This window comes from Gracilinanus agilis, chromosome 2, assembly GCF_016433145.1.
Source record: "Gracilinanus agilis isolate LMUSP501 chromosome 2, AgileGrace, whole genome shotgun sequence".
NCBI classification, from domain to species: Eukaryota; Metazoa; Chordata; class Mammalia; order Didelphimorphia; family Didelphidae; genus Gracilinanus; species Gracilinanus agilis.
Window position 1 is genome coordinate 667205962 of NC_058131.1, and position 19867 is coordinate 667225828.

General features: G+C 36.7%; 1 protein-coding gene across 1 annotated transcript in view; it reads left to right on the forward strand.

Annotated features, from left to right (window-relative positions):
• Positions 1-19867, forward strand: part of KCNMA1 (potassium calcium-activated channel subfamily M alpha 1) — a 299458-nt gene that overhangs the window by 95560 nt on the left and 184031 nt on the right. Inside the window, exon 11 of the mRNA XM_044659039.1 lies at positions 16435-16544. Within this exon, the coding sequence (XP_044514974.1) occupies positions 16435-16544 (110 nt within the window). The remainder of the gene's footprint in view (positions 1-16434; positions 16545-19867) is intronic.

Here is a 19867-nt window from a genome sequence, read left to right on the forward strand (position 1 = left end):
TTACAAAGAAAATTCTGACCCTGTTCTAACTTATCAGACTAACTATTCTGTCCCTGGGTGTTAGTAAAAATTGTTACTAAGGAAACTATTACTAAGGGTTAGTAAGCAAGCATTTACATATTTATATTCTTTAAAAGAAATGTCAGATGGTTTTGAGTAGAAGATGTCTGAACCAAAGTAAGAGAAAAACTCTAAGCTAATGCCGACAAACCCTTCTCTCCCATGTGTAAGTTAATATTACATATGTATATGTGAAGTCAGAAATGTATTATGTGTTGTCCAGTATGACCTGACCATGTGATGAAGTGTCACATACTTACTCCTTCAGAATTCTTCTGCCAATTGCATGTACTGAGTGGATGGAATTCTAAAGTGTTGGGTGCAGTGAGAATTCTGTTGGATGTAAGATGTACTCTCCAAATGCATGGATCCAATGCTGATCAGATGATCCTCCTCACAGCACTGTTGTCCAATACACCAGTTGTATAAACAGGTCACGGTTGTCCTTGTAGTCCTCAGCGTTGATGTCCTTACAACGATCCGCGAAGTCAGCAACGCCTCTGTTGTGATATATGATGTTAACACGCACACTTGTCAACTTGAACTGGAACTGATGTTCAGTTGTGTTGACTTGTGTCACGACTAAAGTTGTATGTCCATGAAATTTGACTAATCCTTTCTTCTTTCTTCTTCTTGCATTTAAATAAAGTTGATCACAATCAAAGAGTTGATTATGATGTCATTTGTGCCTTTGCAGTTATTCATCGATGTCACTATTTAGGTCTTGAACTGATTCAAGTTCCTATGTTGTCTCTTCTTCTGTAGTTGATTCTTCTTCACTGTCATGACCACCTATGGATGTTTCTAAGTGACTGTAATTAGTTGTGAGATAGTTATTTGGATGTTGGTGTAATATTTGACTGCTCCCTGACTCTTGCACTGATTCTGGCTCATAAGTGAACTGGAAAGCTATGGTCTGATCTTTAGATTGTGGACTTGCTATGATCTTACTACTTGACTGACTGGTTGGTGCTAATTGATTATTGTGCTGTATGATGACCAGGTCTTGTTGTTCTTGGGACATATCTTTTGCTGGCTTGACATGGGTGACATGGAACCATGGATCCCTCCCCTTAACTTTGATTGTACTAAGGGTTGTCAAGATTATTTGGGATGGACCGTGCCACTTAGGTTCTAACACAGATTTCCTAGTAAAGTTTGTAATGTAGACATAATCTCCAGGCTGGAAGTTGTGTAGACTAAAATGAAAGGGAACTCTTTGATGTATCAAAGCCAACTTATGAAGCTGATCTAAACACTGTTTGAGTAACTTGATGTACTCATAGAGCTTGCATTCCATACCCAGATGTGATAGGTTATGGATGCTTTAAGGTGACTTGTCATGGTAAGGTGGATGTCCATATAGCATCTCAAAAGGTGACAAATGAGTAATACTATTGGGCAGGCACCTAAGATGGAATAATGCCAAAATTAATGCATCTGGCCACTTCAAATGTGATTCAGCACAGATTTTAGCCACTAGGGTCTTCAAAGATTTATTAACTCTCTCAATCTGTCCACTCAACTGGGGTCTGTACACAGAATACAGATGTTGTTTGACTCCTAGGGTTTCATATACACTAGCTTAGAATTCTGTGCACAAAATGGGAACCATAATCAGACACAATGTGTAGTGGAATAGAGAATCTCGGTATTAATTCTATAAGCAAAACCTTTACTACAAATGCTGATGTATTGCCTCTGGCTGGAAAAGCCTCAGGCCACTTGGTTAATCTATCCAGGATCACCAATGCATTCAAATGGTGTAAAGGTTAATGGTTTACCTCCCAAACTGTGGATTTTGGTAACAGTCTGGTTGAATTGCTTACAAATTCTGCACCTCTGAGCAACTCTGTTTGCTACTTCATATATGCCCCTTGCATTCCAATACCTAGTCATAGAGTCTGCCAGGCCCAGACTTCCATAATGCCCTTTTTAATGCAATGCATTGCAGAAGGTGAAATACAGGGATCTAGACAACATAGGTTTTCCATTTGCCCCCAGCCAAACTCCATTAGCCAAGTATGCACCATGGTGTTTTTTCCAATCCTTTACTTCCTTTGAGGAGTATGCATTTTTGAGATCATCTTCCTCCACCAAAGACAAGTTCAGGACTGAAATTGGTCCATACCTCACCCCGAATTTGGCTGTAATGTCAGCTCATCTTTTCCCTGATTCCATTGGCCCTTGTATTTTGCTGTGGGCTTTGCAATGAATAACCGAAACTTGGACTGGTAATTGGAGTGCTTCTAACAGCTCACTTATTAAAGTGCCATACACTATCTGTTTACCATTAGATGTTATGAAGCCTTGGTTTTTCCAGAGATCACCGGAATGATGCACTACTTCAAAAGCATACCAGGAGTCGGTATAAATGTTAACTCTCCGATTTTTCAGCTAATCTCAGAGCGTGTACCAACCGTACCAATTCTGCCCCTTGAGCACTCATAGTAGATGTTAGGGATGAGTACCAAAGAGTTTTAGAGGCACAGGTAACACTTTGGAAAATAGGTTTTGGGTTTGGAGACACTGGCAGGCTGCCTGGATTGACTACACCCCCTGCTGGCCTGGAGGGTGAAGTTCTTAATTCATTCAATTTCTTTCTCCTTCCTAGCCTGCTTTAGTTGTCTCTTGAGGTCAGCTATCACCGAGTCCTTTTCTGAATCTGACTGTCTGGCTGTCCTGACTTCCTTTTGTTTTGAGTCGTGTATATAAGATGCATGCTGCCTGATATCCTCTAGTGACAATGATTCCCACTGAGGACAGTTCTCCCTAAAATAGTTCTGGACAGGCAGTGAAACACCTTTTACAAACTGCCTCCTGATATGATCGATGGTCTCTGGGGCATGCACTTCTCTGAGGCCTAATATTGTCTCAACTGCCTCAATTACCCTGTCAAGGAAGTTGCTAGGGTGTTCTTCCTCCCCCTGCCTCAGTTTCTCAAATTTCTGCCAGGAATTTGGTCTTTTGGCATGTAGCCACATTGCCTCAAGTAAATCTGTCCTGCATTGGACTAGGCATCTCATATTAGCATGTGATGTTAATCTAGGTCATGGTGGACTGTGGGCCATGCAGTGAGATTGGGGTTCAAGCGAGTCTCAGCCAAAAATTTCTCTTTTTCAGAGGGTGAATAAAAACTCCCCAAAAGGAAACTCTGTCATCAAAATTGGGGTTAAAGAGTGTGAAGACATGCTTTATTTCTTTTATGCTCTTGAAAGGTGAGAGGAAGAACTTGGGGAAACACTTCCTGAGCACTTCTAAATCATTAGGGGTAAAGGCCTTATAAAATTTGACTGGAAAATACCTTCCCCAGGTTGCAGGATGGTTCTGTCAACTATTGGGAGTATGGATACTGTGATCTTAGTGCTTGGTTCTGTAGCCGGAGTTTGGGTGTTCTTAACAGTTTGTGTTTTTTTGCTTGAGTTGGTAGCCCCTAAATACTTGGAGAATTGTATACTCGTCCAAGTCTTTCCCTTCCCTGATTTGTTTGAAGACTTGGAATAATAGCTTCATGTGTTCTACCATTTCCAGGGAGACCGAGTCAGGTTTTGTATTAAAAATACAGCCAAAAAGCAGCCAAAAATGTGAGAGGACCCTCTTCAGAACTATTAAGGTTTGCGCAATAACAAAAACCAGAATCATAGCCATAAGTATAAAACATATAAATTCTGCCAGTGTTATGGCACACCATTTGTAATAGTCATACGGTTCTAGTATTTGGTGAATGAACTGAGGCACTTTGTGAAACCAAAATTCAATTGCTCCCTGCATAAAAGACCAGAGAAGCATGGCGAAACTAGAGACTATAAACAACATCCTAGAAAAGCCCATTTTCAGTATCCTTTGTAGGTAATTGATCTAACTGTGCTCGCCAAACTGTAATAAGTAGATAATGTGGCTGATACCAGGATGTCCCATTTCCAGGTCTGTTTCTCTAAACACCAGTGATACCCAAAGTGGGTGCCACTGCCCCCTTGTGGATGCTGCAGCGATCCAGGAGGGCAGTGATGGCCACACTTTTTTTGTATTACATTCTATTCTGAGTTCAATAAATAGTTTCATAATTTCCAGGGGGCGCTAAGTAATATTTTTTCTGGAAAGGGGGCGGTAGGCCAAAAAAGTTTCGGAACCACTGCTCTAAACACTTAACCATCCTTGCTGTCCCCAAATGGTTGTTTGCTAATGGTCTGCAGCTTCTTTTAAGAACTATTATTTCATATCCTTTGACCATGCAAACAAGAATTATTTATTAGATATTACTCTCATGATGTCATTGATCCTCTTTCCTGGCCTTTTGTTAGGAACTGAGAATCCAAGGACAAAAATATTATATTGCCTACCCTGCATTGGCTTAGAGTCTCTTGGGTGTCAACATAACCATATAAAAATATACACAAAATAAGCAAAAAGATAATTTGTTTGAGAGTTGGGGATAGAAAGCTAGAGACATTTTTCTGGGTCTTTTATATTTCAGAGTAATATAGCAGACCACAGCACTGTCCATCTGCTCCCCCTTACTCTTCAGTCCTAAAACACACACGCCCGAATGTTAATTTATATGCATTATCTTGCATATTTCATATTCCTCATTTATTGCAGCAAGCTGATTGTTTTCCAGTCATGTCTGACTCTTCATGGCCCCCTGGACCATAGCTGCCCATGGGGTTTTCTTGGCAAAGATACTGGAGTGGTTTGCCAAGTCCTCCATTGGAGCCAGTAGATCCTTTTCTCAGATAATTAGAGCTTAAGTGACTTACCCAAAGTCACATCTAGGGACTGAGGCTGGATTTGAACTTGGATCTTCCTAACTCTAGGCCCAGTGCTCTAACCATTAAATCACTTTATAGCAAGCTTATCTCATTAAACTTTCCATTGCTTTTTCTATAACTTACAATTTTGATTCTTCTGGGACTGTGACATTTCACCTCCTTTAAGATTCAGCTCAAGTGTTGTCTCTTTGGCTTTGTCCCAGAGATCCCTTCTTCTAGTGCCATCCCCTCTAAATTACTTCCCTTCCATTCTGAATTTATTACAGGATTACCTGTCATATATCCAAGTACATATTATATGCCCTGATTTTTATAAGGTATTCTAAAAGTTTTAGTGCAATTTAAAGCCTTAATATTTTAAAAATAAATTTTAATTGCTTAAAACTTTTCTAAGAACTTTGAAACACCCTGTATTTGTTACTTTCCCATTAGAATATAAGTGGCAGAGGACAAGAACTATTTTTGCTTTTTTTTTTTTTGTTTCCTTAGAACTTTTTTTAAACTCTTACCTTCTGTCTTAGTACCAATTCCAAGAGAGCAGAGATACAAGGGCTAGGTAATTTTCAAAGTGCTTGACACATAGTTGTTTTTTTTTTTTTTTTTTAAATCCTTACCTTCTATCTTAGAACCAATACTGTGTATTGGTTCCAAGACAGAAGAGTGGCAAAGGCTAGGCAATGGGGGGTTAAGTGACTTGCCCTGAGTCACACAACTGGGAAGTGTCTGAAACCAGATTTGAACCCACATTAGTTCTTTTGGCACATAATTTTTAAAATAGTTGTTTGTTAATTGTAGCCATGGAGTATCATGGTGGGGAGGATGTGGATTACTATTTCAATTGTTATCATTATTATGATTATTATTATCTGAGATCAACTCGAAACCTTTAAAAGTACACAATTTCCCCCAAATGATCTCTCCTTTAAATTTCAGTCCCAGATCACTGTTCACCTGCCATATTTACTCATCGTCTACATACTAATGGACTCATTAGTGACCTGTCCATCCAACTCTGTGCTATGTTCTCTGTGATGGACATTTTTCATCTATCTTTTTTCCCCTATGTGAATTTCCAGACCAATTTCTTTTGAGCTTCCATAAATCTCATTTAGGAGCTCCAGCAGCAGGATAGGACTCAGGACAATTAACATCTGTAAAAAGCAGCATCTGAAAGGAATCTTTCTCCCATTTAGATTTTGTATAGCACATACTCCATGACAATAGTGCCCAACTCAAAAAGAAATGGGCTCATTTAACTGTATGCATACACATTACAAAGCCACATGTTCATTATATTTTATTATACTTTTATTTATTTTACTAAATATTTCCAAATTGCTTATCATTCTACTTTTTACTCTGTGTTGTTGAAAAGACCAGTATGTCCCATGTTTGACACTTCTATTCTATGACATTGGCAAACACTTTTGGAAAACTCATAGATAGATAGAAAAAGAAAGTTACTGTACTCAACTCTCTAAGAGCTCAGAGTTGCCTATCTATGTAAATGGTTTGACCATTTCTAAACCATATGCTTTTTTGATGAGCCCCAGAAATGCTTTATGAAATCACAGGAGGAAATTTTTAAAGTAATTTCCTACTTCCTGTGGAAAATACTTTCTAACTGGCAAGTATCCACATAGATAGAAATAGAGCCCAATGAAGCTCTGGTCTCAGCCCCAGCCTTTGCTACCTGGCTCACAAATAACCCATTTGGCTTCCCAGACACCCCAATATCTAAAAGTGGGAGGATTTATGCTCACTCCTAGAATAGCTGTTTCCAGCCAACAAACAAAAGTTTACAACGGAAACCTTTGCTTTGAAATGAAATCTGGTCTCTGGCTCGGCTTTATTAGCCCATTACTGTACAGAGAGAGGAGACATAAGTATCCAAAATCTGCTGTCACTGAAACAGAACTGGGTTGGCCAAAGCTTCCTTCCATAGCGTTCAATACTGTCCCCATAATAGGACTGGATTCAGTGCAATTTGCTGTTAGCTTTTGGAAATTAAACTGAGTCTCGTTCTTTTCTCTATCTCTGTATCTACACAGTCCAATTTGGAGTAGAGATTTGGTTATCATTGAGTTCATTAGATCCTTCCTAAAACATCTTTCTGATCTTGTCACTCTCCTACTTAGAAACCTGGGGCTGTCATTCCCTGCAGAATAAAGCCCATTCTCTTCAACCTGGCACTCCAGGCATTTAAGTTCTGCTCTTAATCTCTCTTTTTCAGTTGTATCTCCCAGCCTTCCCCTTCAGACACTGAATTCTCCAACCAAGCAAGGCTAGTCATTGTCCTCCAAATGAGGTCTGAGATTTTCTGCCTACTTGCCTATACTCCACGATTTGTCTGCCTAAAATTTGCTTCCCCACTCAGCAATGCCATTATTCAGTTTATTTCCTAAGGGACCAGGGAAAAGGAAAAGATATATATTCTAAAATATTTATAGCATTTTATATATTCTAAATATATATTTGTTCTATATTCTATGTATTCTATTCTATATATTTTAAAATGTTTATAACAGCTTTCTTTGTGGTAGCAAAGAAAGAGAAACTGAACGGATGCCCATCAGTTGGGGGATGGCTAAGCAAGTTAAAGTCTATACTTGTGATAGAATACTACTAATGTGCAGTAAGAAATGATGAGCTGGTTAATTTGGGGAAAACATGGAAAGACCTACATGAAGTTATGAAAAATGAAATGAACAGAATCAAAAGACTGTATCTTAAATGCTTCCCTCGTGACCTCTCTAGCACTTAAATTTGGCTCATAAAAAGTGCTCAGTATCATTGAAAGTGAATCAAATTACCACTACCAAAGAGATTAAAGAAAAGGGTGGGGGAACCTCTGTGTTCCAACATTTATAGCAGATCTTTTTGTGGTGGCAAAGAATTGGAAGTTGAAGGCAAAAAAATAGATCAACAAGCATGTGATTATGATGGAATATCATTGTGCTATAAGAGATGACAACAATGTTTTCAGAAAAACCAGGGAGACATATTAATTGATTCATAGTAAATTTAGGAGAACCAAGAGAACATTGTACACAATAACAGCAATACTGTTAACAATGATCAACTGTGAAAGACTTAGTTGTTCTTAGCAATACAATGATCCAAGATAATTACAATGGATTCATGATGAAAAACACCTACAGAGAGAGAACTGATAAACATCTTACTGCAAATTGAAGCATAATTTTTTCACCTTATTTTTTTTTTGCTCTTTTTTGCAACATAACTAATATGGAAATGTTTTTACATGATTTCACATTATAATTGATATCCTATTGCTTGCCTTCTCATTGGGTGAAAATGGGGCTGGAGAGAGGTAAAGAATTTGGAATTAAAAAAAATTAAATGAATATTAGAAATAATAAAATAAAAAGGAAGTAAATCAAGATTGAAAAAATCTATTCATTTAGGACTCCCTCAAATCTACTTCTTTTAAATCATCCACAAAAAATTTTTTATTGCTATCTTTTATTTTTAAATCAATTTCATTTTCAAATATATCCTTCCCATTTCCAGCATCTTCTTATAATAATGAATGCTAATAAGCTAACTTTGCATAGAACTTTAAAGTTTGAGAAGCACTATATCATCTATTTATCTGTCTGTGTCTATCTGTGTCTTTCTGATTGTCTACTGCCTATTTAACTATCTGTCTATTTATCTATCTTTAATCTTATTTGACTTTTCAATAATTTTTTGAGGTGAGTGTTATTATTATCATTTTGTGCACAAGGAATGAGACTGACATATCTAAGGCAGCATTTGAATTCAGGTTTTCTTGAATATAAAAGTTCAGTATTCTTTTCACTACAACATTTGTCTCATAAAAAAACAAACAAAGAAAAAACCTTGAACAAAACTAATAAAAATATCAGCTGAATCAAAGAAGGGAAGAAGGTGCCAACTTAGATGATTACAATCATAAAGGATAAAATTTCTTTTTATTGTTGTTGTTGTTACTTAGTAATTTTGTATAATGTTTTCCAGGTCCTGCTTACTTTAACTTTTCCTCAGTTCATAGATATCTTCCCCTATTTCTCTATACTCTCTACTTTCACTGTTATTTAGAACATAGTTATATTCTTTCATATTTGTTAGATTTTTTCCTACTGAAACATTCATATATCAATGTCATTATCGATCTATTGATTATTTTTGATCTATTGATTTGAACTAAAATGGAAAGAGATTTCATATTTTCTTTCTGGTCTGTCCCAATACTTAGCAACTTTTCACTGGCCCATTCTTTCATGTGTCTGTTCCTTTGATATTCTGATTGCAAAGGCTCCTAAACCATAAATTTAGACCTGAAAGTTCATTTTAGATTACATAAATCTAAAACTGGAAGAAGTTCAGCAGACCATATTATCCAATCCCCTCATTTTAAAGATGGTGAAACTGAGGCCCAGAAATATTAATTGCCTTGCTAGATGCCACAGCGGTAAGGTTCATAGCATATCTGGGGCTTGAATTCAGATTTTTTTGCCTCCAAATCCAGGCTCATTTCCACTATACCATAATACAATTTTATTCCATCTTCTTTGCACCTAAGTGGGGTGATGGGTATCAGTGGGTCATCTCCTTTTATTAAATAGTTTTTTTATTGAAATGAAGAGTCATCATTAATTCCTCATCCTTCATTTTCTATGGAGTCTCCTTGCAATAAGTTATCCTCACAGTGAAGTTTAAGCAGTAGCTGTGGCTCTGGGTCTCTTAAAAAAACTGACTTTAAGTCAATCACAATGAGGTATTCTTATAACATGACATGGCTTCTGAGAATTTTGACTTTGAAGGAAGTTCATAACTGTTCTACTGAATTGTCTCTACTTCTGCCAAAAAAGAAAAAAGTCAAAATCCTTTGGCTACCATCTTAAAATTCAAGAATAGTGGAAGAGTCAAAGGCCATCTAATTTCAATTCCTATTGAATCAATATTCCACATTACTTGATTCCATATAGAGATAAGATGAATGGTACTGTCACCTACTAAGTCCTTAAGGCATGAGAGAGGAGGGTAGTTTAGGATAAGAGAAAGATGTGTGAGTCCTACTTGAACAGGACATGCAAGACTCTAGGCTTCAGTAATTTGGGGTTTTTGCTTCTTATTTGGTTCATTGCCTCAGATCGTGGATCTAAAGTTATTGGATTCAATATTTGTTTAGATAAAAACACATAATGAAATAGATGAAGATGCTTGTGATGGCCAGTTCTCCTAGAAAGTACTAGCCACTTTGGGGGTTATTTTCAGAAATCTGTAAATGATTCTCATAAACTTTCTTAATAAAAAGAAGACAATCAGGTTTTTTTTCATGTTAAAGGAAGTGGGGAGAGTCTAGAATTTCCCAAAGTTGAAAGGCTCAAACCAACCAGGGGATTCCTTTTTATGACTTTAATGCAAAACCAGGATTACTACTAAATGTTCAAAGATTTTAACCAAGAGTTGCCCAGGAAAACATTCTCTTAATATAAACTCTACTTGTTCTTTCCAAATGAGAAACAAGAGAGACCAAGAAAGATGTCATCTGTGGTTCTGTCTCTTTCCTGTCCTGAGTTGGAGCCAAAAATTCTTTCTTTTATTTTCCTAAGTGGATTGTTGCCAAACTCTTTAACATCTCCTTCCAGATGGCCCCACAAAATCTAGGTGTCTTCCCAGTTGAGTCCTAGTAGAGGGTTTTTCTGTTTGTCAGAGGCCATTAACTGTGTGTTTCTACAGAGGCTAGAATAGACTTTTCCAGAAGCATTCTAGTTTATACTAGACTCTTCATTAAAACAAAACAAATATGTATATATATATATGTATATATATATATTTCCTAAGTGTATGGAATTTCAAGGTTAGATGGAAAATGTAAGACGGCTGAAGACATTTTTTGAAAAAGAAATGATTTTGTTCCAGCTAAGGTAATTCTATTAAAGAAAATCATTCATACTATATCTGAGAGGTATTTCTGTTGGGTCATTTCAGTTGTGTCCAATTCTTCATGACCCCATTTATGGTTTTCTTGGCAAAGCTACTGGAGTGGTCTGTCATTTCTTTCTTGAGCTTATTTTATAGATGAGGAACTGAGGCATCAGGATTAAGTGACTTGCCCAGGGTCACACAGCTAGCAAGTATCTGACTTTGGGTTCACTGTCCACTGCACCAACTTGTGGAGTGCTAATTATGTGTTTAGAGCATTCTACTAAGTGTTGAATATCTTGCAAAATTTAGGCAAGAGACAGTCCCAGTCATCATGGAAACTACAGTCTACCAGAGGCTAAGACACTAGCACAGATAATTATGATGCACAATGTTTTATGATAATTGAGGTACAAAACAAAGCACTATATATGGACTTGAGGTCAGAGGACCTAGGTGCAAATCCCAACATGAATACTTACTAGTGATGTGATCCTGGACAAGTTACCCATACTCTATTCCTCAGTTCCTTCATCTATGATCCTATGACTTTCCTCAATCATTTCTTATTGTATTTTCCCCAATAGCTCTTCTCTTTAGTTACCTGCCTTCTTGTGCTGAGAAATAACAGGGTTGGTAAACCATACATAGAGTAGAAGATTGCCTGGATTTCTAAACTCTCTGTGTGTGGTAAAGTCTGTTAATCCTTTTCTGAATAACTCATGGTTTAACTATGGTGACTTTTTTTTTCTTGTGATGCTTAATGGAAGAAATCTCACTTGATAGTCTGCAGCCCACTTGTCTGGGACTAACATATCTGGCCCAAATCCACAAATGAAATTAATGTTTGAAATTGTTTATTTACTCATTCATTGCTGAAGCAACCAATTATCTGGCATTCCATCAGTCCCCCCCCTCCCTCTCCTGCCCCAGTAATATTCTGTTGTAATTGACATTGAATTGAAATACTTGGAAAATCTGTGATCCTGAGACCCCTTTAGAACTTCTGGAAAATGGTAGTCTGAAAAAACCCCTGGTTGTGGAATGCTGTGTTATGAAGCCCCAGGAAGCAAGTGCTCTGTAGAAGAAAGTCTAGATGTTCAATGGATTTTCATCCAAAGAAATAAGACTTTGTGAGTGAGTGAGGAGGCAGTAGTATTATCTGCGAAGGTAGAATGAAAATCCTTCCTCTCCCAAACTAATGGCTATTTTTTGATATCTTTTTTATTACCCCCAAAGAAATGCTGTCTACTGGTAAGGCACTCTCTATGCTGGAAGCATAAAATTTATCCTGGAATCATAGAATTTCAGGTTCTGAGACCAGGCATGGAGCTCTAAATCAAATCACACAGAAGCAAAAATCTTTTATATGATATCCTTAACAAGTGGATATCTCTCTTCCCCATGAGCATCTCCATTAATAGAGGACTCACTGCCTTACAAGGTATGCCATTCTACTTAGGATTGCTGTGTTGATCAAATGAGATATTTGTTTAGTATTTAGCACAATGTCTGGTGCACAATAGGTGCTTAATTAATGCGTGTTCCCTTCCTGTTCCTCCCTCCTCACCCCTTTGTACACACTATGCTTTTATTGATATAACCCTAAGTTATTGGTAGCTCTCAATATAGGACCAGAAGTGGCCCTAGTCCAACCCCCTCAATTTTGTCAATGAAGGTACTGAGTACCAGAGATCACACAGCTGGTAATTATATAGCAAGGATTCAAACCCAGAACTTCTGACTTCAGTTCAGTTCTCTTTTGACTCTACCACACTGATGGTGAAGTCTGTAGTTCTTCCTAGATTTTAACATTCTATGAATCACTTGAGCAACTAGGTGGTGCAGGGGATATAGCACTGGACTTGAAAATAGGAAGATTCCTCTTCATGAGTTGAAATTCAGCCTCAGACACTTACTGCCTGTGTGACCCTAGGCAAGTTGCTTAACCCAGTTTGTCTCAGTTTCCTTATCTATAAAATGAACTGAAGAAAGAAATGGCAAATCATTCCGTTATCCTTGCCAAAAAGAAAACCCAACCCAAATGGTGTCACAAAGAATCAGATGTGACTGAAATGAACAAACTAATAACAACGACAAAGTGGATCACCTTTAGATTTATAAATGGAGCAGAAGTCTAAAAGGTTAAGGTCAAAAAGGGTGAAGACAGGACGGTCACTTCTTTATTAGTGAACTTGGGAGTAGCTAATATGTCTTAGGGAAGAAGAAGGAAGATGACATAGAAACACAGCAGAAAGAACTTCTTAGGGTGATAGAAACATCATCGAACTTGAAGTCTTGGTATCCCAATTCTGCCACCAACTCATTATATGATCTTGGACAAAGTACTTCCCCTGAATATCCTCAGTTTCTTCGGCTGTAAAATGAGAGTGTTAGGTTGGGTGATTTTCTCTGGCCAATTTCAATTTTAATACTCTAAGAGTCTAAATTTTATTATTCATTGTACCTTTTTAATCAAGATGGGATGAATCATTGCCTAGATTGATATTATCATAGATTTAGAGCTGGAAGGAATTGAGATACAGAGATTAAGTGACTTGTATGCATTGTCCAAGTTGACTACTTAGATGCCTCCCATCTAATGCAAAACTTTTAGATTTATATGACTAGCAGAGACGTAGGATTTTCTGTCTCCAAATTTCAGCCTCTTTTTACTGTGCCACCATGACAACAGTTCCTCAGCAGGAAATAAGATGATACAAAATTTGATGAGCATTTCCCCCTCAATCATTGAGCAGATTAGCCGGGATTGGGAATGAATGCCTCTATGCATTTTAGTGATGAATTCACTCATTCATCAGTGTCTAGCCCATAAAAACTAAATCTTAGACTTTAAGAAAAAAACCTAACAATATGATAGGCAGTAGTTGTCTTTATTCTATAGCTAGGTGGGGTTTTATATGTATATATACACATATATGTATATATGTACATAGATACAATCTATGCATATAGATACATATTTATGTGTGCATAACATACTTACAAATATGTGAGCATCCTTCCATTCCATATCATTATTAGAGGGCAGTGATAATTTATCATGTAATCTATAATGGACAATATCCAACAAGAACTGTTCTTTTATTAGCTCTTATTAAGCATTTACATGATTTAACAATAGTTATTCCTTAGAAGGAAAGTATTATCTCAGATTTAGAGAAATATGTTTATAGGGTTTTTATTATATGTGTCATATGGAAATTAAACATTTTGCTGCCACCATTTGGAAAAATCAGAAAGATAAATGTGATTGATGACTCATTTTCCAGTGTTTTGTATAGTCAATTAAATAAGGATTTAAATGATTTTGTTGTTTTTGTTCCACTTACCTCCCAGGGTTGTCATGAAGATCAAATGAGATAATATTTGTAACATATTTTGCAAGCCTAAATTATCATCATAAATAAAGAATGCAAAATACTTTGCAAATATTAAAGCACTGCAAAACGATTTAAATCTCAGCAATCATATTGATCTTATCATTAATGAGGCAGCCTGGAACATCTTTTTCTTAGTTTAAGATTTCTTAACCTTTTTAAATACCATAGATCCCTTTCAGTATTCATGTGAAGTCTCTGGACCTCTTTTCAAAATATTGGTTTTAAGTACAAAATACATAAAATATATGATTGAAGAGACATTGAGTTATACTGAAATCTTATTCTCAATATGATAAAGGTCCCAAGTTAATGGACCACCCTGAAATCTACCAATAGACCCTCCTCAAATGTCCATGAATCCCTGCCTTAGTTGGACTCCTAGTCAATAATATTCCTTGCTGACCTTTTGCCTCATAATTTAAATCTGTCAGGTCAGGGATTCCTGCTGAAAGTCTATCTTTTTATATAACATAAATGCTATAGAGAATTAGCATGACTTCTTAAAAAGAGAGCTAACCTTAGGCATGAAGACCAAAGTTGGTTCTATTCCCATCTCTGTCACATATTGGATATATCTCTATATACCTAAATATATCTCTATATTTATAAATACACACCAAGACATATACACACGTGTTTTATGTGCTTAAGTATGTGCATGTATATTGTGTATATATGTGTATTTATGGGTATGTATATGTGATATATATTTTTATGTATATGTATATACATGTGACTCACCCTGGTTAAGTCACTTAATAATCTCTCAAAGCTCCAAGAAACTCTCCAATATTATATAAATTTCAAAGGTGCTTTTGCTTTGATAGAGAGAGAACCTCAGCAGGAGCTCCCTAGACCAATAAAAATCACAGACCAAGTCATAAAATTACAGTTCAATTAAATTCCCCCTGGACAATGTTCACAGCATTTTCCACACAGGTCTTTGTAGGACATGGTGCCATATTTGCCCAGCCACATCCTTTATCCAGCCAACAATCTTTCCCCCAATAACTGCTGCATCATATCCTCTCTCCAGTTTGGCACCTAAAAGGTAGGTCGGGCTAGCCTTCAATTGCCCCTTGTTCATTCTCTCTTTTCTTCTGTGTTACTTGACAAGACACAAAACGCCAGAAGAATTTCTATCATGGTAAAGTCGAGTAAACCCAAGGTGGGCCTGTGTGTGTGTGTATGTATGTGTGTGTGTGTGTGTGTGTGTGTGTGTGTGTTTTGTTTTTTTTATTTCCAAAAATAGCATTAAATCTTTTTTAAAAAAAGATTTTTAATCATTAGATTTTTAAAATCTAATTTTTTTCTGAGTCAAAGAGGGCTAGACCACAGCCAGCCCTTTATCCAAAGGTTGCCTTTCTTCCTTTCTGCCTCTTATAAAACCATCATTGTCTATCTTTTAGTTAGCAATAGTAACTTGCAGTGATGTCAAAAAGCTATGTTGTAGAGCTCATTCTCCCTGTACTAATGTAATTGGCCTGTTGTTCCAGTTGTCCTGTTGTCACAGCGTATTACTCTTGCCCCCAAGGAGCAGATGTTCTCACTGTTCATTATAATTACTGCTTTTTTCTGCTCTTGTGTGATACGGATACTTTTTTGAAATGATGGCAATCCATCTTTTAATAACGCTATTTATTTATCCAATCAGCAATGTAATACATATTTATGTGTGGAATGCCTTTATCTATCAGATCCTTTAAAAACATGTAAGTGAAACATAAATAATAGACCCATCCATTATGGAATGTTCAGTCTGGTTTTATATAAACAAAGGTTTATGACAATGGGTTTAAAAGTCTTTGCAGTTATGTACTAGGGCTTAGTATACACACACATACTTTTGGAAATATATATGAGTATGTGTTGACTCTTTTATGTTTTCAGAAATGTTCTGAATATCTTTCAAATTGTTTAACTTTCAACTATAGAGCACTTTAAACAGAAGGACAAAATGTTAGAAATTAGGGAAAAAAAGCACACTAGTATATTCATGTTATATCCCAATCAAAAATATCTGGCACTTTTATAAAATACTAATAAAATAATAGCAACAATAATGATAATTGCATCATCATTATAAGAGGAAACTAATAAAAGTTTCATTTTAACATTTTTGATAGTATAAATAGTGCAAACGGAAGCAAACAGGATTGACATGGAGAATGACTGGCCCATACCTGGATTTATACTTTGGGTGATGTTTTTTCATGTACCTTAAGCTTCACTTTGAGGAGTTTGATCTTGTTTTAAAACCCAATTTCTGTGATTTTCTCCGTCAGATTGAGGAAGACACATGGCAGAAATACTACTTGGAAGGAGTCTCCAATGAAATGTATACAGAATATCTTTCTAGTGCCTTTGTGGGTCTGACCTTCCCTACAGTGTGTGAGTAAGTAGAAGTCATCTGTTTGTTCTTTGGTTCTCAGATGAAATGCAAGGTTCTTGGTTAGCATAATTCTGCAGAGAATAATCAGTTACTCAACCAGGCTTGACAGAGCCTCTTCTATGTGTTCATCACTGAGCTGCACGCCATATACATAGTGAGATGAGGTGGGAAGACAGAGGATACAAGAGACCTGATCCTTGCCCTTTAACTGATAATAATCCACTTGGAGACATAAGAAATGCACACATGGAACCACATTGGACAATGCAAGATAGAGTATAATTAAGCACTTAATTAGGATTTCATTTATCAAGACTTTTAGTTAGCCAATATGGAGGTGGATTGAGGTGACAAATGAAAACTCCTTTGAAAATAATCTTTGATAGAAGGAGGAATTTGAATGAGGCTTTAGAAATTGTGTAGGAGTTCCATATGGGAGGTTAAAAGGAGCAAGAAGGAATTTTCAGTATAAGAAATAGAATGAGGAAAGGCACACCCAGAACTCATTCTTTGTGTGTTAATGGAAATGGCCTGTGTGTAGATTTGTAGAGCAAGGGTAGGAGATGTGGTTAAAGAGCATCTCTTGTGAAAAATGGTAGAGTCTTAGTGGACTTCATGGGTCAATAAATTGATATGGCATCCAAAAAGCCAATAAATTCATAGATGGCATGAAGAGAAACATCATATTTCCATAGCCAGGAAAAGTTAATAGTTTTGCTTCCCTGTTTGTTCCACATCTGTAAAGAAGTGGTGGAATATCATCTTTGAAGGGACAGTGAGTATCCAGAGGAGAGATACTGATTGGGAAGGATGCCTTAAGATCATGCCATATGAGGATCAGTTAAAAGAAATGGGGATGCTTAAAGGTGAGAAGACTTAGAGAAGACATGATGGCTATCTTTGTTATTTGAAGGAAGAAGGAATAGATATGTTCTACTTAGTCCCAAAGAGATGTGCTTACTATTTTAGACTCGGATAGATCACCAACCCTGGAGTCAGGAAGATCTAAATTTAAATTTGTCCTCAGACATTTACTAAATGTATAATCCTAGGCAAGTTACTTAACCTCTGTTTGCCTCAGTTTCCTCATCTATAAAAGGGGGGAAATAATAATCTCTACCTCCCAGGGTTTGTTGTGACAATCATATGAAATAATAATTGTAAAGTGCTTAGCACAATGCTTGGCACCTATTAAGGGCTACTTAAATGTTAGCTATTATTGTTGTTTAGTTGTTTAGTCATGTCTGACTCTTCATGAATCTGTGAACTTTAGTGTCCATGGTCTTGGCAAAAATCCTGAATTAAGGCAAATAGGAGATAAGTGAGTTGTCCAGTTTTTATTAGCTATTATTATTGATGATCCCTAGAGAATAGTTTTTTAAATAACTGGGTAGAATGGAAATTACTAAAAGTTAAATTTTGACTGGATGTAAGGGGGGGGAGAGGAGGGAAGTTCTTAGCAATTAAAACTACCTAAAAGTAGAATGAACTACTTCATTGTGGAGTCTTTAAACAATGATCTGGTGACTACTTGTCACGAATAATATAGAAGAGATCCTTTTTCACATGTGGGTTAGACAATTGGCCTCTACTCTCCATTCCAATTCTGAAATTCTGTGATTCTGAGGAGTAGGTTTTTCTGGAGGAGGGGAATGTACAATGAATAAACCAGGCACTTAGACTGTCAATGAAAAGAAAATGGGGACTGCAAAAGATAAAGAAGGCATGCAGAATGAGATCTGAAGGAATTGCTAACAAACTTGACCCCTTCCACAATTATTTTCCTAAGGAGAAGTCTAGGATTAAGGGTGTCTCCTGCTTTTGTCACAGTTTATGGTTCTTTACAACAACTACAGGTAGGGAGAATCCCTGAAGCTTATCCCAAAAAACCCTGTTGGCCTTGAGAATTCAGAGAGGCATTCAAGGAGGTAGGGAGAAATGAGAGATCTAAGCCTTTTGTCAGCACTGAGCCTAAATCAGTCAGCCCCACCTTAGCTGTTTCTCAAAATTTCTCATCCTGATTATATAGCCAAAAACTTCAATGCTAAATGGCCTGAGAAAGGAAGTGGTCCAATGATTCAGAAAGAGATATATTCTTGAAATTGATACTCAATTGCTTCTTAAGTGTGAATCATTCTTTGAGAGAGATTTCTCTCAAAGAAACACAAATTAAATGATCAGAGACAATGGAAATTGGGAACCCAGGTATTTCATAGTTCAAAGTTTCCTTTCCACAATCTATATATAACATATTCTTTTGTAAAACTTCTTTTGGCAGCTTGATAGCTTCCTTAAAATCTCACCCATCTTGCCCTTAAAAGCTTAATACTGTTGTACATAACCAAATTAAGAAATTTGTATTATATCTTAGAGGCCATAGAGAGTCCCTACAGTGAAAAGGGATGAGTTAGGAATATTATTCTGGCACATTTTGGCAAAAGGATTGAAAATATGAGAGACATGATATAGGGCACAAATGAATAACCTATTGCAAGAGTCCAGATGAGAGATGATGAGGCTATGTATGTTAGGGTGGTAGCCATTTGAATAGAGAGAAGAAGACAGATATACAGAAATTGAAAGACTAGATTTGGCAACTGATTGTACATGGAGGAGTGATGGAAGGGGAAGATTTATAAATGACTGGGATTTCAAATCTAGGTGATTGGATGGTAATGACAACAGAATACAAAAATTTAGAAAAGAGGTGGTTTGTGGGAGAAGATAAATGCATTCTGTTTGGCACATGCTTAATTTGAGATGCTTATGATATTGCCAGTTAGATATGTTAAAATACACAGTTGTTGATGTGGGATAGAAATTCAGGGGAGAAGTCAAGGCTCAATATACAGACATGGGAATTATCTGCATGAGAATTGATGAGATTACTGAGAGTGCTTGGGACAAAGTTTGGAATAGTCCCAAAGTCAGGGGGTGATGGTCCACCCAAGAAAACTAAGAGCAGACAAATGGAAAGAGAAAATATAAAAAAATCCAGAGAGGAGAAAGCATCCAGGAGAGCATATTTCATACCATCTCTGCAAAGGCCAAAAAAGAATAAGGACTGGGGAAAAAATGACACTTGGATTTGTCCATTAAAAGCTGGTATGAATTTGGAGACAAAAGTTTTCAATGAATAATGAAATCAAAAGCTGCACTGCAAAAGGTTTAAAGGTGAGTGAAAAGAAGGGAAGTAAAAGTTATGAGTATAGACAGCTTTTTCTAAAATTTGGCTGCCAAAGAAGAGAGTTATATATGTAGCACTTATCTCTCTCTCTCTCTCTCTCTCTCTCTCTCTCTCTCTCTCTCTATATATATATATATAT